The sequence below is a fragment of the Bombyx mori genome, chromosome 12 (genome assembly GCF_030269925.1).
Source record: "Bombyx mori chromosome 12, ASM3026992v2".
NCBI lineage: Eukaryota > Metazoa > Arthropoda > Insecta > Lepidoptera > Bombycidae > Bombyx > Bombyx mori.
Genome location: NC_085118.1, coordinates 14,214,891 through 14,230,992, shown reverse-complemented (window position 1 = coordinate 14,230,992; position 16,102 = coordinate 14,214,891). Strand labels below are relative to the sequence as shown.

The following is a 16,102-nucleotide window of genomic DNA, read 5'->3' as shown; positions in this document are numbered from 1 at the left end:
TGAATCCTATTGCGGATATAGGCAGTGTTACGACTTCAGCTATGAATCCGTGAACAGCCGAAGCGCCATTAGCAAACAACTTGATACTCAAGCTTGCACCTTCTGTTCTAAACAGTTTCTTTTCGTCGGGCGAACCGTTTTCTAAATATCCAATCATCGGAGCCGTTATGTTGTAAATGTCACCGTCATACAAAGTCAGAGAGTCCCTTTTCCCATAATTCGTCGTATGATTGAATAAATTGAATTGCAGCAGACGAAATCCGAACGGTTTCACCCTGTACATACTCTTGAATATTTTCACACAATTGACTGGATTGTTGTCGTATTTGTAATAAACGAGCACTCTTTCTTCGACGGTAATCATTTTTGTACTATCACAAATATCAATCAGCGAAAACATATGATATGGTAGATTTAAATCCTTCAAAGGTGTAAAACTAGATTCTTCAGATTCTCTGCCTTCTCCGTTCAAAGATATAGCACTTACGCCTTCACCTAGTACGTCATTCACGGAATTAAACATGATACTCATAGTATCTGTCGGTGATATTAAATTGATACCATGATGAGCACATTTGGTTATATTAACATTCCTTATGACGGGATTCTTGACGATACTTTGAACTGCTGGTGATTTTTCATTGTGAAGTAATCCTGCACCAGTGATCTGCAGATGGCGAAGCTCGCTTTCCATCTTCTTCATTGTTTCGTGCGTATGATGGTCGTGAATTCGATGTTCGTATAGTGAATATTCAAATTCAGGATTGGCAAACCTTATGCCACCCCAATAGTCGTAGACCTCTTCGAGGTTCCTCATTCCGCAATGTATAAAAACGTATTCAGAATCCCATTTACACTCGTGCCGATGACCGTATAGTTGTCCGTTTAATCTTATTGGGCAATCGTCATAGCGATTCTCAGTCCCAACGCATTGCAAAGGCTCCGGCCAAGACCAGATTCTAGATAAGGAATTACTGTGATATTCCACTCGGCGGTCATGTGAAAAGAATACATTAATGGGATCAAAACCCAATTCTCTACATACTACTTGAGCGTTCCTTTCTGTGAAGCGATTGTCACACATCGGCACCCATTGAAGTGTAGTTTTGTTGTAATATTCGAGAAATCCTTCGTTACGCTTTTCAGCGATATTATCATTAATGGAACAATTCCTTCCCGTGCAAAGCCTAATAGAATTCGGCAACGTGAACGATTCCAATTGTCTCCTATATTGATGGTGTATTGAGGAATACAATCCGACTTCTCTTTCTTTTCTACTAATTTCCACATTGCTAGCCGTTGTTATTGGTCTCATTACGATCGGCAATTGAATGTGACCTGCAGCCTGCAATATACCCATTACAAGAATACCAACATTCGGTGCAAATTCCATTACTACACCAGGGTTGATAATCAAAGTTACATCTGGCATTACTGTTATATCTGATCTAATTACATACGGAGCTAATCTAGCTTCTATAGTTAAATTGGATGTCAGTCTTCCACCTAGTTCATTTAAATCTATAACACTATCAGGACTAAATGTTGGTGAAAGGCTTGCTTCGAAATCTTCTTCTAGTAGATACGGTAAATAAACCGCTATAGCATGATTATTCCAGTCGTCAAAGTCAAATATTTGCTTTTTGATTTCCTGTTCTATGGTACTGCCCCACCAATTCTCGGTAACATCTAATAAATTATTTATTTTCGCTGTTTTTATGCCAGCCACAAGGGTGTATTCTAAAGCATTACCCCCAAATAAATTTCTGCTCACTTTCACTTTTTGAATTCCTTTGAAACCGATGACACATGTTGGGTCTACCGTCTTAAGTTGTGCTCCCCGATTAACGAAGCTCGCGTATTGATTATTTTTAACTTTATTGTAAACAAAAACAGCATAGACTAAGCCCATAATTTCACTTTGACTGTCCATATGGAATTGGACCATAAATTGACCATTATTCCTTTCTATAAGATTTCCATCAACCATCATCTTCTTTTCCATTCCTCGAATCGATATGAGACCGTATTTGCAGTTGTTATCGGTGAAGATATTTTTTGTTAGGTTCACTTCAGCGAAATGTCCATCTATTACTAAACCGAAATTCTGATTGTTTCTCCACGTATTATTGTACATGTAAACCGAATGTGTGAAATTTTCATTGTATTGCCAAACGTACGGTAAACTTACATCAAAGCCACCAAGTTTATTTCTTTCTATGGTATTATCTTGCATGAGATAGTGGTACAGATTGTTAGAGCTTCTCAGATCTCTGGCAAAGTGATATATACCTTTTCCATTGTCTGTTATTAGACTATTGTTAACCATAATAGTTACCTCAGTGATGTTACTTTCGTGGATATCCCAAAACGGTGTATTGACGTAAATAGCTTCTTCCTTATTATGAGCTATTTCGCAATTGAATATTTTGATGCTTTCGTTTGCTTTTCTTAAGAAGTGATCTCCTAATTCATTTAAATAACGATTGTAGTATAGCGCTTTTATACCTTTTGTGTTTCCTTTAATTTTTGTATTTATCAGTTGAAGAGTCGGTACTGGTCCTTTGATTATTCTGTTTCTCAGATTTTGTACTGGAGCTACAATTGTACTAACAACCAAAACCACACCTCCTAAAGCCGACGTACCACTCTCGTAAGTAAGCACTATGCCAAAACTATTACTTGTTGTAGGAAATGTAGATAAGTCTCGATCAAGACACCACTGCGTACTCCCTTCGTTGATATTTTGAGAATCATAAATACAAATGCGTTCAGTCGAGAAGTTGTGAATTGGATTCAATAACTGCAAACCTAGCACGTAACCAGGATTGCACTTTATATTATAAGTTTTCGCGATATTCTCTCCGTGACTTTTCGCGAAAACAATATGTCTTGTTTCACCGTTTACTAAAGAAATGTCGGTTTCATAATCGGGAATAATAATGGGACGGTAATTCGACTCATCGAAGTTAAATCCTACATCTAAATTAAACCATCCAGCTATTTCTCTTTGCTGTGGTCCTGTGATGTGAGGATTGTGATATACGCCGGCCACATTGTTATTTTCTATGGTAGATCCATACACTTTTAAACCTAACTGCTTAAAGCTGATACCGCTACCTTTATTGTTACTGAATTCTGAATTTCGGACGGTATTGATCGCATCGGCTCCATACAAGTCAGAATAGAGTATACCCAACCCATCATGATAATTATTTGCAATTTTAACGCTTTCCAAACTGTGTCTAGCAAAATCAATTTGAAGTGCTGGCTTAAAGAGGTTCGAAGAATAATCTAACAGTCCAGATTTCTCAATTGTAACATATTGTAAATCAGAACGTTCTGATATTACGCTAAATCTAATTCCCGCCCAACTTGTTTCGTAGCATCTGATTCCCACATCATTATCATGCGTACATGAATTTTCAAAATGGTCTCTGGTTTCTGCTTTACATTTTGTAATATCATTGTCAAATTCAGTGCATTCTACATTTGATAAAATAATGTCTTCAGTGATTCCTGCAATTGGTATTTCACTTGGCTCTAAGAACCAATCATCTGGGTTCAAAGCAAGGCCTAATTGATTGCAAACTAATGCTGCATTGATAATATTCCAACGGTAGTTACACACAGTGCCCCATTTATCATCTATCCTCACTTGTAATCTTCCTTCATTTGGATTTCTCCCGCCCAAAAGTCTTATTGGTACTACGGGATCTATGTATCCAGGAGTCGTTGGTTCAGAGTCCGTTTCACAATAAGTTTCATTTGACATAACTATTTCTTCTTTAAGAGTGAAAGTTATATCATTGGGCCGGTTCCCTCTTGCTTCTAGTTTTCCTGCCACCATCATACCAATAGCAGGTGGAAATTTCAAAGTCACACCAGACTTCAGAACAAGTTTACCGCCTGGGCGAATATTAATATCTTTATCTACATCATATTCTCCTTGTTTTAATACTTCTATACCTTCCACTTCACCACCAACAACAAACGTACCAGGAACATTAAACTGAGGAACGTGTAAGGAATTAAAATTAATTTGAGTAGCACCAGGGTTGCTGCTATGCAATAAATAAGGCATGTAAACAATTTTCGCCAGATTATATCTGTCTTTCCTGTGGAAGAGTCTGTTATAGACTTTCTCCTCTTCACCAAAACCCAACCAATTATATGTACAGTTCAGGATTTTGCTTTGATCTTCAACATGGGAACCGATTTCGTACTGAGCTTCAGGATTGCTAATTATGTTTCTAAAAACGTCAATATTGCTAGAAGATAATACTATGGTAGCGGCCACTCTACTTCTAGGAGTTAGCCGAGTATTCTGACCTTCTATAGGCTCAAAAGATTGTTTTATTTTGTTGTCTCTTAGGTAGTTACGAGTGAACAATATGTATTGAATATCACTGTAGGGCGATAAGCCCAGGTTGACAACGAAAGGGCCTCGATTGCCAAAAAAATAATTTTGTTGGATACGAAAATTAGCCGGTAACATTTCGAATTCTTCAATATAGTTTCCTTCTATCCTATTTAGTATAACTATGGCACCATAACTTCCTTGTTCAAAATAATTGTGTTCGATTCTACCGTTCACATTCAGTGCAGGTTGTATTTTCACCGGGACTTTTTGATTTTCATAAAACCTATTGTGTCCGATTTGAAGGTTCAATAATTTGATCGGGTTGTTGAGTCTCCAACAAGTTAAGATATTTATTGTACTTTCGCTGCTCGTATTAAACCAATTACCTGTAATGTTTACCCAACTATTGCCACAAAAGTTTCCGTGCATTATTCCCACGTCAAGGTTTTTAAATATTTCTGAATATTCGATTACTGTTGTTTGGTTCAATGCTACATATTCAGTCTCCGAAGTATCATTTAGCCAAACGGCTACGGCGTGACCTTGATTGGAACTCAGTATGCTTCTAGAAATATTCCTATTACCACCGGTTACAGTTATATTGACACCATCTCCTTGGTTGAACGATATTCTGCTCTCTGTTACATTGACATCACCTGCGCCGCTGACAACATGTAGACCAGCTACGTGATTGTTATTGGATATCGAAGTTCGATGTATGTGAATCTGAGATCTAAGGTTTTCAATAGCCACGCCTCTCCCATTGTTGTCTGAGATAATCGTGTCGGTTACATTTAAATCGTAGGTCTTGCTGACTCCCGATGTTAACCTTAAAAATCCCGTGATATCAGTTCTGGTATTGGCACGAAATCTTACATACATTCTATTTCTAGTCGACGTTACACTTTGTGGTCGTGTGAAATTCCTTAAGCTGAAACTCAATAACAATCTGTCGTCAGTCGTCAGTCCATCGTAAACATATATCTCACCAGTGTCGTTTTGATTTGTCAAAATTTTGAGAAAACTCAGCGTGAGAACGTGGTCGGATATTGTATAAAATTTTTGGTTACAATCTCTTTCCATGTTAGAGTACCTTGATTGTTCTATGGACATTTGAATGGGAAATGTCTGACTAGGAGTCGAAGCAAGGGTGCATAAATCAAAAATTTCGCTTCTATCAAATCTCTCATCGAGATTAATCTCATGAACAACATATCTGACACCGTCACCTCCATTATCATGTATCATACAGTTTTCTATTTTTACCATGCCGTATGTAGAGTTCACGTACACGCCATAACCTCTATTGTTTTGTATCGTGCAATTATTGATGACAATAGGTGCATTTGGTGACGTCACATTTATAGCGTTAAACGCAGAATTTGATACCTCCAAGTCGTTCATTTCAGGTGGAACTCCGACCACGTCTAAGGCACTGGTCGCTGTATTATCTCTTCCTAGACCCGCATTTTTAATTACCACGTGCGATAATCGTGACATTGATGTAGGAACATATAAAGTGTTTGATAATGTTAGCACTCGCTCGAATACTGCGTTCTCGAATCGTATTCCCCTCCAATGTCTGGCGGGGTTTCCGTTCACGTCGTGACGAGGCAAGCATCGTAGAGCGAAATCTGGGTGATAATCGCAAACTCCCGAACCAAGTTGTCTTGAATTCCAATCGCATTGGAAGAGGTCGTATTCTGTGCCTTTGCACTTGGGCTCTTCATAGAGTAGGCGAGCTCTACGGCCGGGCTGTCGGTCTATCCAGTTGTAAAAGGATCCACCGACGAAGCCGAGCTGCCGACATGCTGTCTCCATGTCATTGATCGTCCAGCTGAAAGTGCATAGATTATTAAAATTAAAAACAAGTAATTTATATTTCTATTAAACAGACTCTTTAAAACACCCAAATGTGTACCTAACTTTAATCACGAGATCAAAACAATTCTTGAAGTTATACTGCGTCCGGTATAATTCCCATTTACCTCTAATGTAGAATGTAACAACGATATCTGCGCACATCTAATGAAACCTGAGGCTGGACTAACACAATTGAATCTCGGGCTAAAGCGTCTTATGAGCATCAACTGAAAATTTCAAATTCGCACTGCAGTGATTTTACTAAGACTAGATAACACCTTAGAACAGGAAGGAATGAAGGAACATAATCCAACCAAAAGTGCTCCGTAAAGCTCACGACCCCCAGCACTGATGAAAACGACGCAAGGCGACGAGCTAACACCTATCTTTATCTTACCTACTGACCTATATGGGTAAGCTAATAGAAACTGCGAACTACCACTTACTTTCTAGAATTGGTGCAAACCGATCGCCATTGTCCGCGGTGTAACAGTTGCACACGACCAACAAGGATTGATGGTCCGTCAACAAGACGTATATCTGGTATAGGCTTCGCTTCTGTAACAATTTCTTCGGTGCTCGTAAATGTCACTTTACTTTGATGGTCACCCTGGAAATACGACATTATAGAATTTAGATTTTTTTTATAATGGTAATAGGGATTGGTTGAATCGATTTTCCCCACGCATCTTGGTAGAGCTTGAAAAGCCTCCGGGTCCTCAGTAATTGCTCCATACCAAAAAAATAAAATTAAACTTTGGAAATAATGTCTTAATGCGATACAGCATCGGTATCAACAAATGTAACTTTGAAATTTTAATGTAAACAAGGCATGCAACTCAAGTGGACCGGATATACAATATTCGCGTTGATGTTAAATTTCGCAAGACAAATCGGCGAAAGTTGGTCAAATTTCATGAACCTGGCGAGTGGAGAATGGACGGATGTCAAACGAATTTCAAGTTGACAAACTATACGAAACAATCAACTCGGTTTCCCTTATTTAAATAATGGTCTGTAATTTCCGCTTAATGATTTGATAATTCGATTACTTGAAATACTAAATAAAAATAGACGAGCGACAATTACTAAAACCTATTCGCGAATAATGTTCTTCGTTTAGAGATACTTAGGCAACGATGTATACAAGTAAATAAAACTTTGAACCCTAAGGACATTGGCTACTTGAGTTTTAATTGGAATGAAAAAATATGACATAACGTATACAGGTGTTAACGAATTTCATCCGCTGGATGCAGACAGCGCAGGACCGGTCTTTGTGGCGAGGCTTGGGGGAGGCCTATGTCTAGCTGTGGACGTCTATGGGCTGATAAGAAGATTTGGAGTGCAGATTTTTTAATTTTTTTTTATTAATTTAAATCCATAAACGAGCCCCCCAACAACTGGGTGTTAAGTGATTAATGTATTGTACAATTGTGCCACCAGTCCAACGCGTTACCTTTGCATTTAAGTTATCTATGGAAAGGCTCTTTCGCGGCATATTTTTGTCAAGTTACGACATAATAAGCGAGTTATGGGAATAAACTAATTGACTGATAGACTAATATGTTTATTAGATAAAAGGTTAAAAACCTATTTGGATCATTAAGCTATTTCTGAGAGAGTTTCTTTTTATAGTTTCTTTTTATAACTCTAATGATGGATTCTAAATGTTTCAAAAAATAATTCTATAGTATGAAAAATACACAGATGTTTTAAATGAATAAATTACTTTTAAATTTCAAAGAGGGCAAAGCCGCTTTGCACACGCAGTTCATTATAATCTTAAATTTACTTTAAATATTATAAAAATAATACCATAATTCATTTCAATCATATTAGAAATATAGTGTAAATAACTAAAGGAAAATTATTTCTGAATAATTATGTCGACGCTATTTAACCCAAGCTCGGCAAGTTTTGTGAGTTCTAAACATACACTACATTACCTAGTATATACTATACAATACTATATACAATTTTAAACTAATATATGGTATATATTATTGACCTGACACGGATCTGTTACATACCTTCGAATTTCAAAATCATTACAGACATAATTAGAGCGAATGAAACTTCGAGAAATTTGAGTTGAAAAATTCCGTTATAATCACGCATTACAACGAATCAGGATTTATATTTTTTTTAATCTGTTAGCAAACGGAACGAAAGAAATATTTTTTGTTGCAGTTCAAAGTCCTGAATAAACACTCACGTTCAGAGTAAATATGAGTTATCTGTCGCATGCCATACGTATGTACATAAATATGTACATACATAATGGGTTTTAGAAGAAGCCGCTTTCGTATCGTCATTTCGTAATATCTAACCGCTATTCCACCGAACCACCACCACCGAATAATATGATATCGATACGAAAAATACTGGTGGTAGGACCTCATGTGAGTCCGCGCGGGTAGGTACCACCACCCCGCCAATTTCTGCCGTGAAGCAGTAATGCGTTTCGGCTTGAAGGGTGGGGCAGCCGTTGTAACTATACTGAGACCTTACAACTTATATCTCAAGGTGGGTGCCGCATTTACGTTGTAAATGTCTATGGGCTCCAGTAACCACTTAACACCAGGTGGGCTGTGAGCTCGTCCACCCATCTAAGCAATAAAAAAATAAAAAATAAAATAGAAATAATGAAATTGAATTAGTTTTTTGTAATTTGAGTATGAAACTAAATAACAGCAGAAACAATTAAGTACATTAAATTAGATTTATTATTTTTCTGAAAACCATTCTCAATTTCAATTATTGCTGTGCTTTTAAAACACGCATTCCGTTAAAAATTTATCAACAAAGAGAATTACTATAAACATCGGTGTTTATAATAGCCGTCTGTTCGTCACGATCGCGATGTCCCTTTAAGGTATTAAACTGGAATTCAAAGAGGGAGTTTGGAGCACGATACCTTTGCACAACGTGACGTCGGCGCGACTTCCGGTCTTTTCACACAACCCCATTCACATGAACACGGTCTATTGACCAACGCTTTAATTAGGTACCTTTGACGTAATATCGGAACTTCAATATTAGATAACCGCTACATTTTTGTTACAGTAATTTATTTATTTATTTTATTGCTTATGTTGGTGGGCAGAAATACGCATGGTGGTGGTATTACCTACCCGTGCGGACTCACAAGATGTTTTCTCACCAGTAAAACTCGCCTTATTCGCGCTTCCTTCATTCGCCTTTTGAACTATTCGCGAATTAAAAAAAATGCCACGCAATTCCTATATTCGCGGCTAAAGATTTTTTATTCGCGGATCTAATCGGTATATACACATTGATAAAAAGAATTCCAATATATTAGATATCCAACTGAATATTCTCTGTAAAGGCGTCCTGAAATAGACTAATAATATACCTTATTACAACTACACCTAAAGTATGGTTTTAGTTTGTCACCTTAGAACGTATCCACTATAATCCCATATAAATATGTAAATTACCATTTCATGTTCACGGTTTCTGTATTCGTGGCATATTTACGGAACATATACCCCGCGAATAAAGAACTTTTGCTATAGGTATTTATCATTAAAAAAATATTAGAGATTCATATTTTACTTCTTACGTGATCTTAATTTAAAATATTATCTCAGTTGTTGTCTTATTCAGCGGGTCATAAGCACCAGGTCAATACTGCGGCTCGCCTTGAGATACGAAAGCTCCACTGGATTCAGCACTGGACTAACCTACGCTTTAAATTGGAATGCTTGAGTTCTTTGCTGTTGAAAGACTCAGGGTGATACTACCGACTTGTACGACAGAAGAAATTTCTTTGACGAGGTAACATTCGTAGAAATTTCTAGAATCGTCATTCCAGTTCGTAGGTACGATAAAGAGAAGATCTTCCACCGAGCGGGTGATATTGCTCCGTAGATCGACGGTCCAAATGTTGTCCGGAACTTGTCTATGCAAGCTTACTTTGAAAATGTCGTAAGCGAGATTTAGGCATCTTTCAAATATCTTGTGTTCTGTGATGGCTAGCGCCACAGTCCAACTGAATCAGTAGGTAAGTAGAGGCGATAGATTTTCTTGAAACTTAAAATGTGTGAGTTGTTCCTTCTCATTGTGCTTTTGCACATTTTTTTATTGCCTTTTTAGGCAGACGAACGTACCGTCCACATGATGGCGAGTTGATATTGTCGCCCATGGACGTCAGCAATGCCAAGAACAGAGCTAAGCCGCTGCCTCCAAGTGCTCTCCACTAGCCTCATGCATACCGCAGAAACTGGTGGTAGGATCTCTTGTGAGTCCGCACGGATAGGTACCATCGCCCTGCTTATTTCGGCCGTGAAGCAGTAATGCGTTTCGGTTTGAAGGGCAGGGCAGCCATTGTACTGTTAAAAGTGAGACCTTACAGCTCATGTCGTAGAGTGGGTGGCGGCATTTACGTTATAGATGTCTATGGGCTCCAGTTAAAACCAGGTGGGCTGAGAGCTCGTCCACCCATCCAAGCAATAAAAAAACCTCATTTTGAAAACCTAGACAGATGCATCTTTCAAATGTCAACGGCATAATGTCAAAATCTGAATAAAATCAATAAGTGCATCGTCCAATCAGCCACAAAGGACGCGAGCTGATGACGTCAGTTCCACCCACAGTAATTTCGACAAAAACCTCTCAATTCTCTTGTCGCGTCACCAATTTTTAAGGCAGGTCGGCTGTCCGTTATTGTCGCGGTCGGTTAGATATCGTCGTAAAAAGCTTTGACTTGTGACATTAAGGATAAAGCAAGGTCGAATATGAGTCAAGCTTAAAACTGAATACTAGTGAATAAAGGTGTATTTTTTATTAGTCCCGTAGACCACTATCATGTTTTTTTATACCTAAGAATTGATTTGTTTTTTAGATTCCTTAAACGAATAACGATGATTGGAGTCCTTGATTTCGTCAAGCCCATTTGTGTTTTTAAGTATGTACGTCCATTTTACTCGGGTAGGTACTGTTTAATTGGAAAACAAAATCTAATTCAGAAAGTTTTGAAATTAAATTAAGATAAATGTTTGGAATGTAAAGAGTATCTCATGTGACTATGTGACAAAAAAAAGAATGCTTAATAAAGGTATCCTTCGATAAGTTTTAAAAATAATGTAGTAAGAAATTGATACCGATAGAGGTTTCTAAACGTGTTTTAAATAAATAATAAGTGCTGTAATACTAAATTTAAAAGTTTTCTAGTTTAAATTTCAAGCAATTGTAATGTTGCAAGGAATTTTAATATAGTTTAAGGATGTCTCTACAGTGGAAGCACCTCGCTGTCTCTCTCGCACATTCGGCCTGTAATGGCGGTGACGTCATGAGCCGTTAAATAATTTAATATTCAGATGTTTTCTAACGTTTTGTTGTATTGCTTTATTACATGTACTCAAGCTCACTGTCCGCCCAGTTTTAAGTGTTTTACTGCTCTCTCAAGCATCACTATGTTATACCGTCACACATCTTGAGAATTGAGATAATCTTATTTACATGGTATATATGGAACACATCTGCCACCATTGAAACATGTGTGCTTAGTGCGAGTTTTTTAACTTCTTGATCGCGTAAATGTTAACTCAGTGATTCTCAACCACGGTTCCGTGGCACTTTTGTGTGCCGCGAAATTTTGCGAATATATAATAATGTTAATATTATTAAATTATATCATTTTAAAAGAAAAATATTTTAAACATGAATATATATTTAAATCCACAAAAAAAATTATAGTATATTTTAGTTTATTTCGTATATTAAAAATTTTTGATAAACTATTTATGCAGTGTGTTGTAGTAAGTAAATAATTTTTATCTTTTTTTTTTGTGTGCCGCCTAATTTTGAAATCGTTAAATATGTGCCGCAACAAAAAAAAGGTTGAAAAGTTGTGTTAACTCTTTGTATAGAGATCGAACAGTTTTCCTTCATATGCCGCTAGAGGCGCTGTTCCAACTCCATACAAATTTCAGTTAACTTTTACGAAATCGAAAACGTTAAAAAACTCGCATTAAGAACACTGTAAACATGACTGTTTCGTGGCAGAAATAGGCTGTATGGTAGTACATACCCATGCAGGCTGCACTGCGGCTTTATATGTCTCTCGTTCGAGTTACTTAGGAGTCAAATATAATAAATAATAGTTTAAAAAAACTAACAAAATACCCTTTTATAGAAATTCCCACTAAAAATAGAAAATAAATTTGAATTAAAAATAGTGTAAGGAAAAATGATTTTATTGTAAAAAAAAGCGTGAAAATTGAATTTCAATTTTTTCATTATTTTTTTTTTAATATTATATTGTCATCGGTCCTTAATAAGTATACCAAATTTCGAGTTAATTCGACCTTTTGAAGAGGGTCAAAATCATGTTCAAAGATTCCGTTACATACTAACATACCTACATACGTCTGAAGCTAATAAAAGCGTATTAAAAATGACCAAATTAAATTTCCCGAATCAGTTAAATTCCACGCCCTTGCCACGTTCCACCACAACGACTTAACGTGAACATTTCCAACGAACATGCTAAGTATGCGCCACATTTCCTGTCGGCTTTGGCGCGTGGAATATAAACAAGTGCGCATCTGTGGATCCAATGAGCGTGACGCTTGGACTAGTGATCGCTATATCTATGTATATATAAATATAAAATTTTTTTTCCTCCCTAAGCTGATAACATTGAGAGGCTATTTCAGCGTAACCTTAATTAGTAGGTGAGCTCACGAGGCTCAAACCTGACGACGTTGCTAACACGAACCCAAGCAAGAGCCGTTCTTCGCAGAATCTACCACCGGATCGGAAACGCGACCCACTGAGAAGATCCGGCGAGAAATTCAGTGGGCTGTATCTGTGGGTTAATTTACTCGTCGATCCCTTCGCCACAAGCGACGGGTTCGACGAGAACGGTGACCGGTGCTTGAGGTACCTAAAAGCACCGTTAGTGAATCAGGAGGATCCGTAATGACATGCCGTTTGTAATATCAATATAACAGTTTTTCACTAAATGCATAATATAAGATTATATACAGTTTTTACAGGATTAATTGATGATTTTAAATTGTCGTTTGTAATTTATTAATATTTCAGGTGGATGATAATACCTGGTGGTAGGACGGACTTGTGAGTCCGCACGAATAGGTACCACCACTCTGCCTATTTTTGCCGTGAAGCAGTAACGCGTTTCGGTTTGAAGGGTGGAGCAGCCGTTGTAACTATTGAGAGCTTAGCAGGTTCCTTTACAGATTACTGATGTAAACTTCTCACTTGAAATTATCAGTCATAAGTTGATGTCATTGTCAATCTATTTTATTAGTTATTTGTCAACGTATCTAATGTAACTAAACAAATTTTACTGTTTATTAAAACTTCTTTAAAGGTTTTTTCTTATTACAATTACAATATGTATAATAGTAAAGACAATAGCAAAAAGCCGACTTCACAACAGAAGCGACCTCGAAAATGCACATTCGAGTTCATTGTTCTTATGACTAGACAAATTAATTATCAACAATAAGAAACGGTACGAAATAGACCAGGTACGATTTCGTAAATGTATATTTTATTAACAAAGCGAAGACAATGGCAAAACTAGTTGATGCCGGGAAGTACGGTTCTATTTAAATTAAAAGTGTTGGCGCGTAAAATCATGGCTTGTTTGTGTTAAAAAGTATCAATGAAAACAGACATGATTAAAAAACATTTCGTAACAAAATCATTAAGGCCGATGAGGTGTTTCATTAATGTATATTCATCGTTTATTAGCGTTCTGGCAGTATAAAGCAAACATATGTAAATACGAACCTAATTGGACCGTAATTATATTAGTAACTATGTATTTTACTGGTGGTAGGACCGCTTGTGTGTCCGCACGGGTAAGTACCACCACCCCGCCTATTTTTAATGAAGCAGTAATGCGTTTCGGTTGAAGGGTGGGGCAGCTATTGAGACCTTAGAACTTATATCTCAAGGTGGGTTGGTGCATTTACGTTGTAGATGTCTATGGGCTTCAGTAACCACTTAACATCAGGTGGGCTGTGAGCTCGTCCAACTATCTAAGCAATAAATAAAAAATAAAAATTAAAGCAAGAACGCGAGCAGTAATCTTGTGCGAATTGTTTCATTTTCTTAATTTAGTGTTTCTTCAAGTTTAAATATGTAATAAACGTGTTTTATTAACTATTTAGCATCTGTGAATGTTCACAAATGTGGGAAAATTAAACAAAACCGTTGGATTTGGTGGTTTCTTCTAAAAGATCCAGTGAAAAAGTCTCAGTGAATAACGACCATTTTACTGAGACTTTATTTCATCCTCCATTTTTTCCATCTTTATTCCATCCATCATCATTTTCTTATTCTACTGGTGGTTTACTGGTGGTAAGGAGTCTTGTTAGCACGCACGGGTAGGTACCACCACCCTACCTCCCGTGAAGCAGTAATGCGTTTCGGTTTTAAGGGTGTGGTGGTTGTACTGTAAAAAACGGAGACTTTTAGAACTCATGTCTCAATGTGGGTGGCGGCATTTACATTGTTGATGTCTATGAGTTCCGGTAACCGCTTAACACCGGTTGAGCCGTGAGCTCTTTGACCAAGCTCAACAATAAAATTAAAAAGTCAAAGTTACAGACACCAGTGAACTAAGAATTTGCGAGATGCTTATTAATCATAATGTACATTAAAATTACCTATGACATCTGATCGAATAAGATATACAACAGATTGCTTCGGTCATATATTATTGATCGAAGATAGATTGCCACTTACATGACGGCTAGGTTCTATCTATCATAATACTATTGATTGAAGACAGATTGCTACTTACATGACGGCTAGGTTCTATATTCAAACACAAAACACGTGCGAGCCGTGCTCGATGATGAATAGGAGGCAGGTGAATGAACGACACAAAATATTCCAAGGTTCGTCCCTAATAGCATAAGATAAGATGAGACCGGTCTGTGTGGCACTAAATTTTATGATACGCTTAAGTGACCGGAGCCCTCTAGCTTGTACTGCCACGACACAAGTATAATGCCTTATTTACGTAAAAGTATCCTTAACGTCGATTTCGCGGTTAACTCGATGCGAAAAGAGTCTAATGGGTCGCTTTTCGATAGATACTTTTTCATACACAGAGAATGCGCTTCTTACCTTATCCTTCCATACCAATATCAAAACCCATACTAATCATGCTAATCTAATAAATTAAAGAAACCATTTTCTACATTTTTACATACTAATTATTCAATGGATCATCAGGAAACTTCTTAAACGTTGTCACAGGTAGACTAAAAGACATAGTGTACTTTTCATCCAGATAAATCTTTTTGTATATTAACATAAGTGAAGCCGCGGATATAAACGCTTTCCGATTGAGAGAGTAAAAAGGGGACGTCGATTTCACCTGACCCTCCATCTCTGTTTGTCGCAAATTAATCTACTTTGTCACGCTTTTCGCCAGTACCAGTAACCAGAGCGTAACGATTATATCTCTTATTTCGCACTATAGACATATAATTGATAGGTCGTGTAATCTAAATCCTGTTTTACAACACTACAATAAAACTACAATGGCACTTCTCTATCACGGATCAGCCTTCAGTTTTTTTTTATACGCACGGTAATCCGACCCCGTTTTCGGATTCCCTGAAATATGTATGGGAACCAGAGACTAATAAGTGCATGTTTAAATATCCACATATTATATTGGCCAATAAACACCCAGACAATGAACAAATAAATCCTGCTCATCACACGAATGTTTGCCCACTATGGGAATAGAACCTATGACCCTCGGCAAGTCGGGGGCGCTAATTACTACACCACCGAGTCCTTTTCCCGTCCAGCCATTATTTCCATGTATAGCCATCTATTATTACTTATTAAAAC

At 37.3% G+C, this 16,102-nt stretch overlaps 1 protein-coding gene across 3 annotated transcripts in view; it reads right to left on the bottom strand.

Annotated features, from left to right (window-relative positions):
* LOC101739362 (protein bark beetle) overlaps positions 1–16,102 on the bottom strand; it is a 46,333-nt gene that overhangs the window by 16,217 nt on the left and 14,014 nt on the right. For all 3 annotated transcript variants that reach the window (XM_038014636.2, XM_062671578.1, XM_038014637.2), the window contains exons 2-3: positions 6,673–6,836; positions 1–6,200 (exon numbers count right to left, since the gene is read on the bottom strand). In XM_038014636.2, the coding sequence (XP_037870564.1) occupies positions 1–6,200; positions 6,673–6,836 (6,364 nt within the window). The remainder of the gene's footprint in view (positions 6,201–6,672; positions 6,837–16,102) is intronic.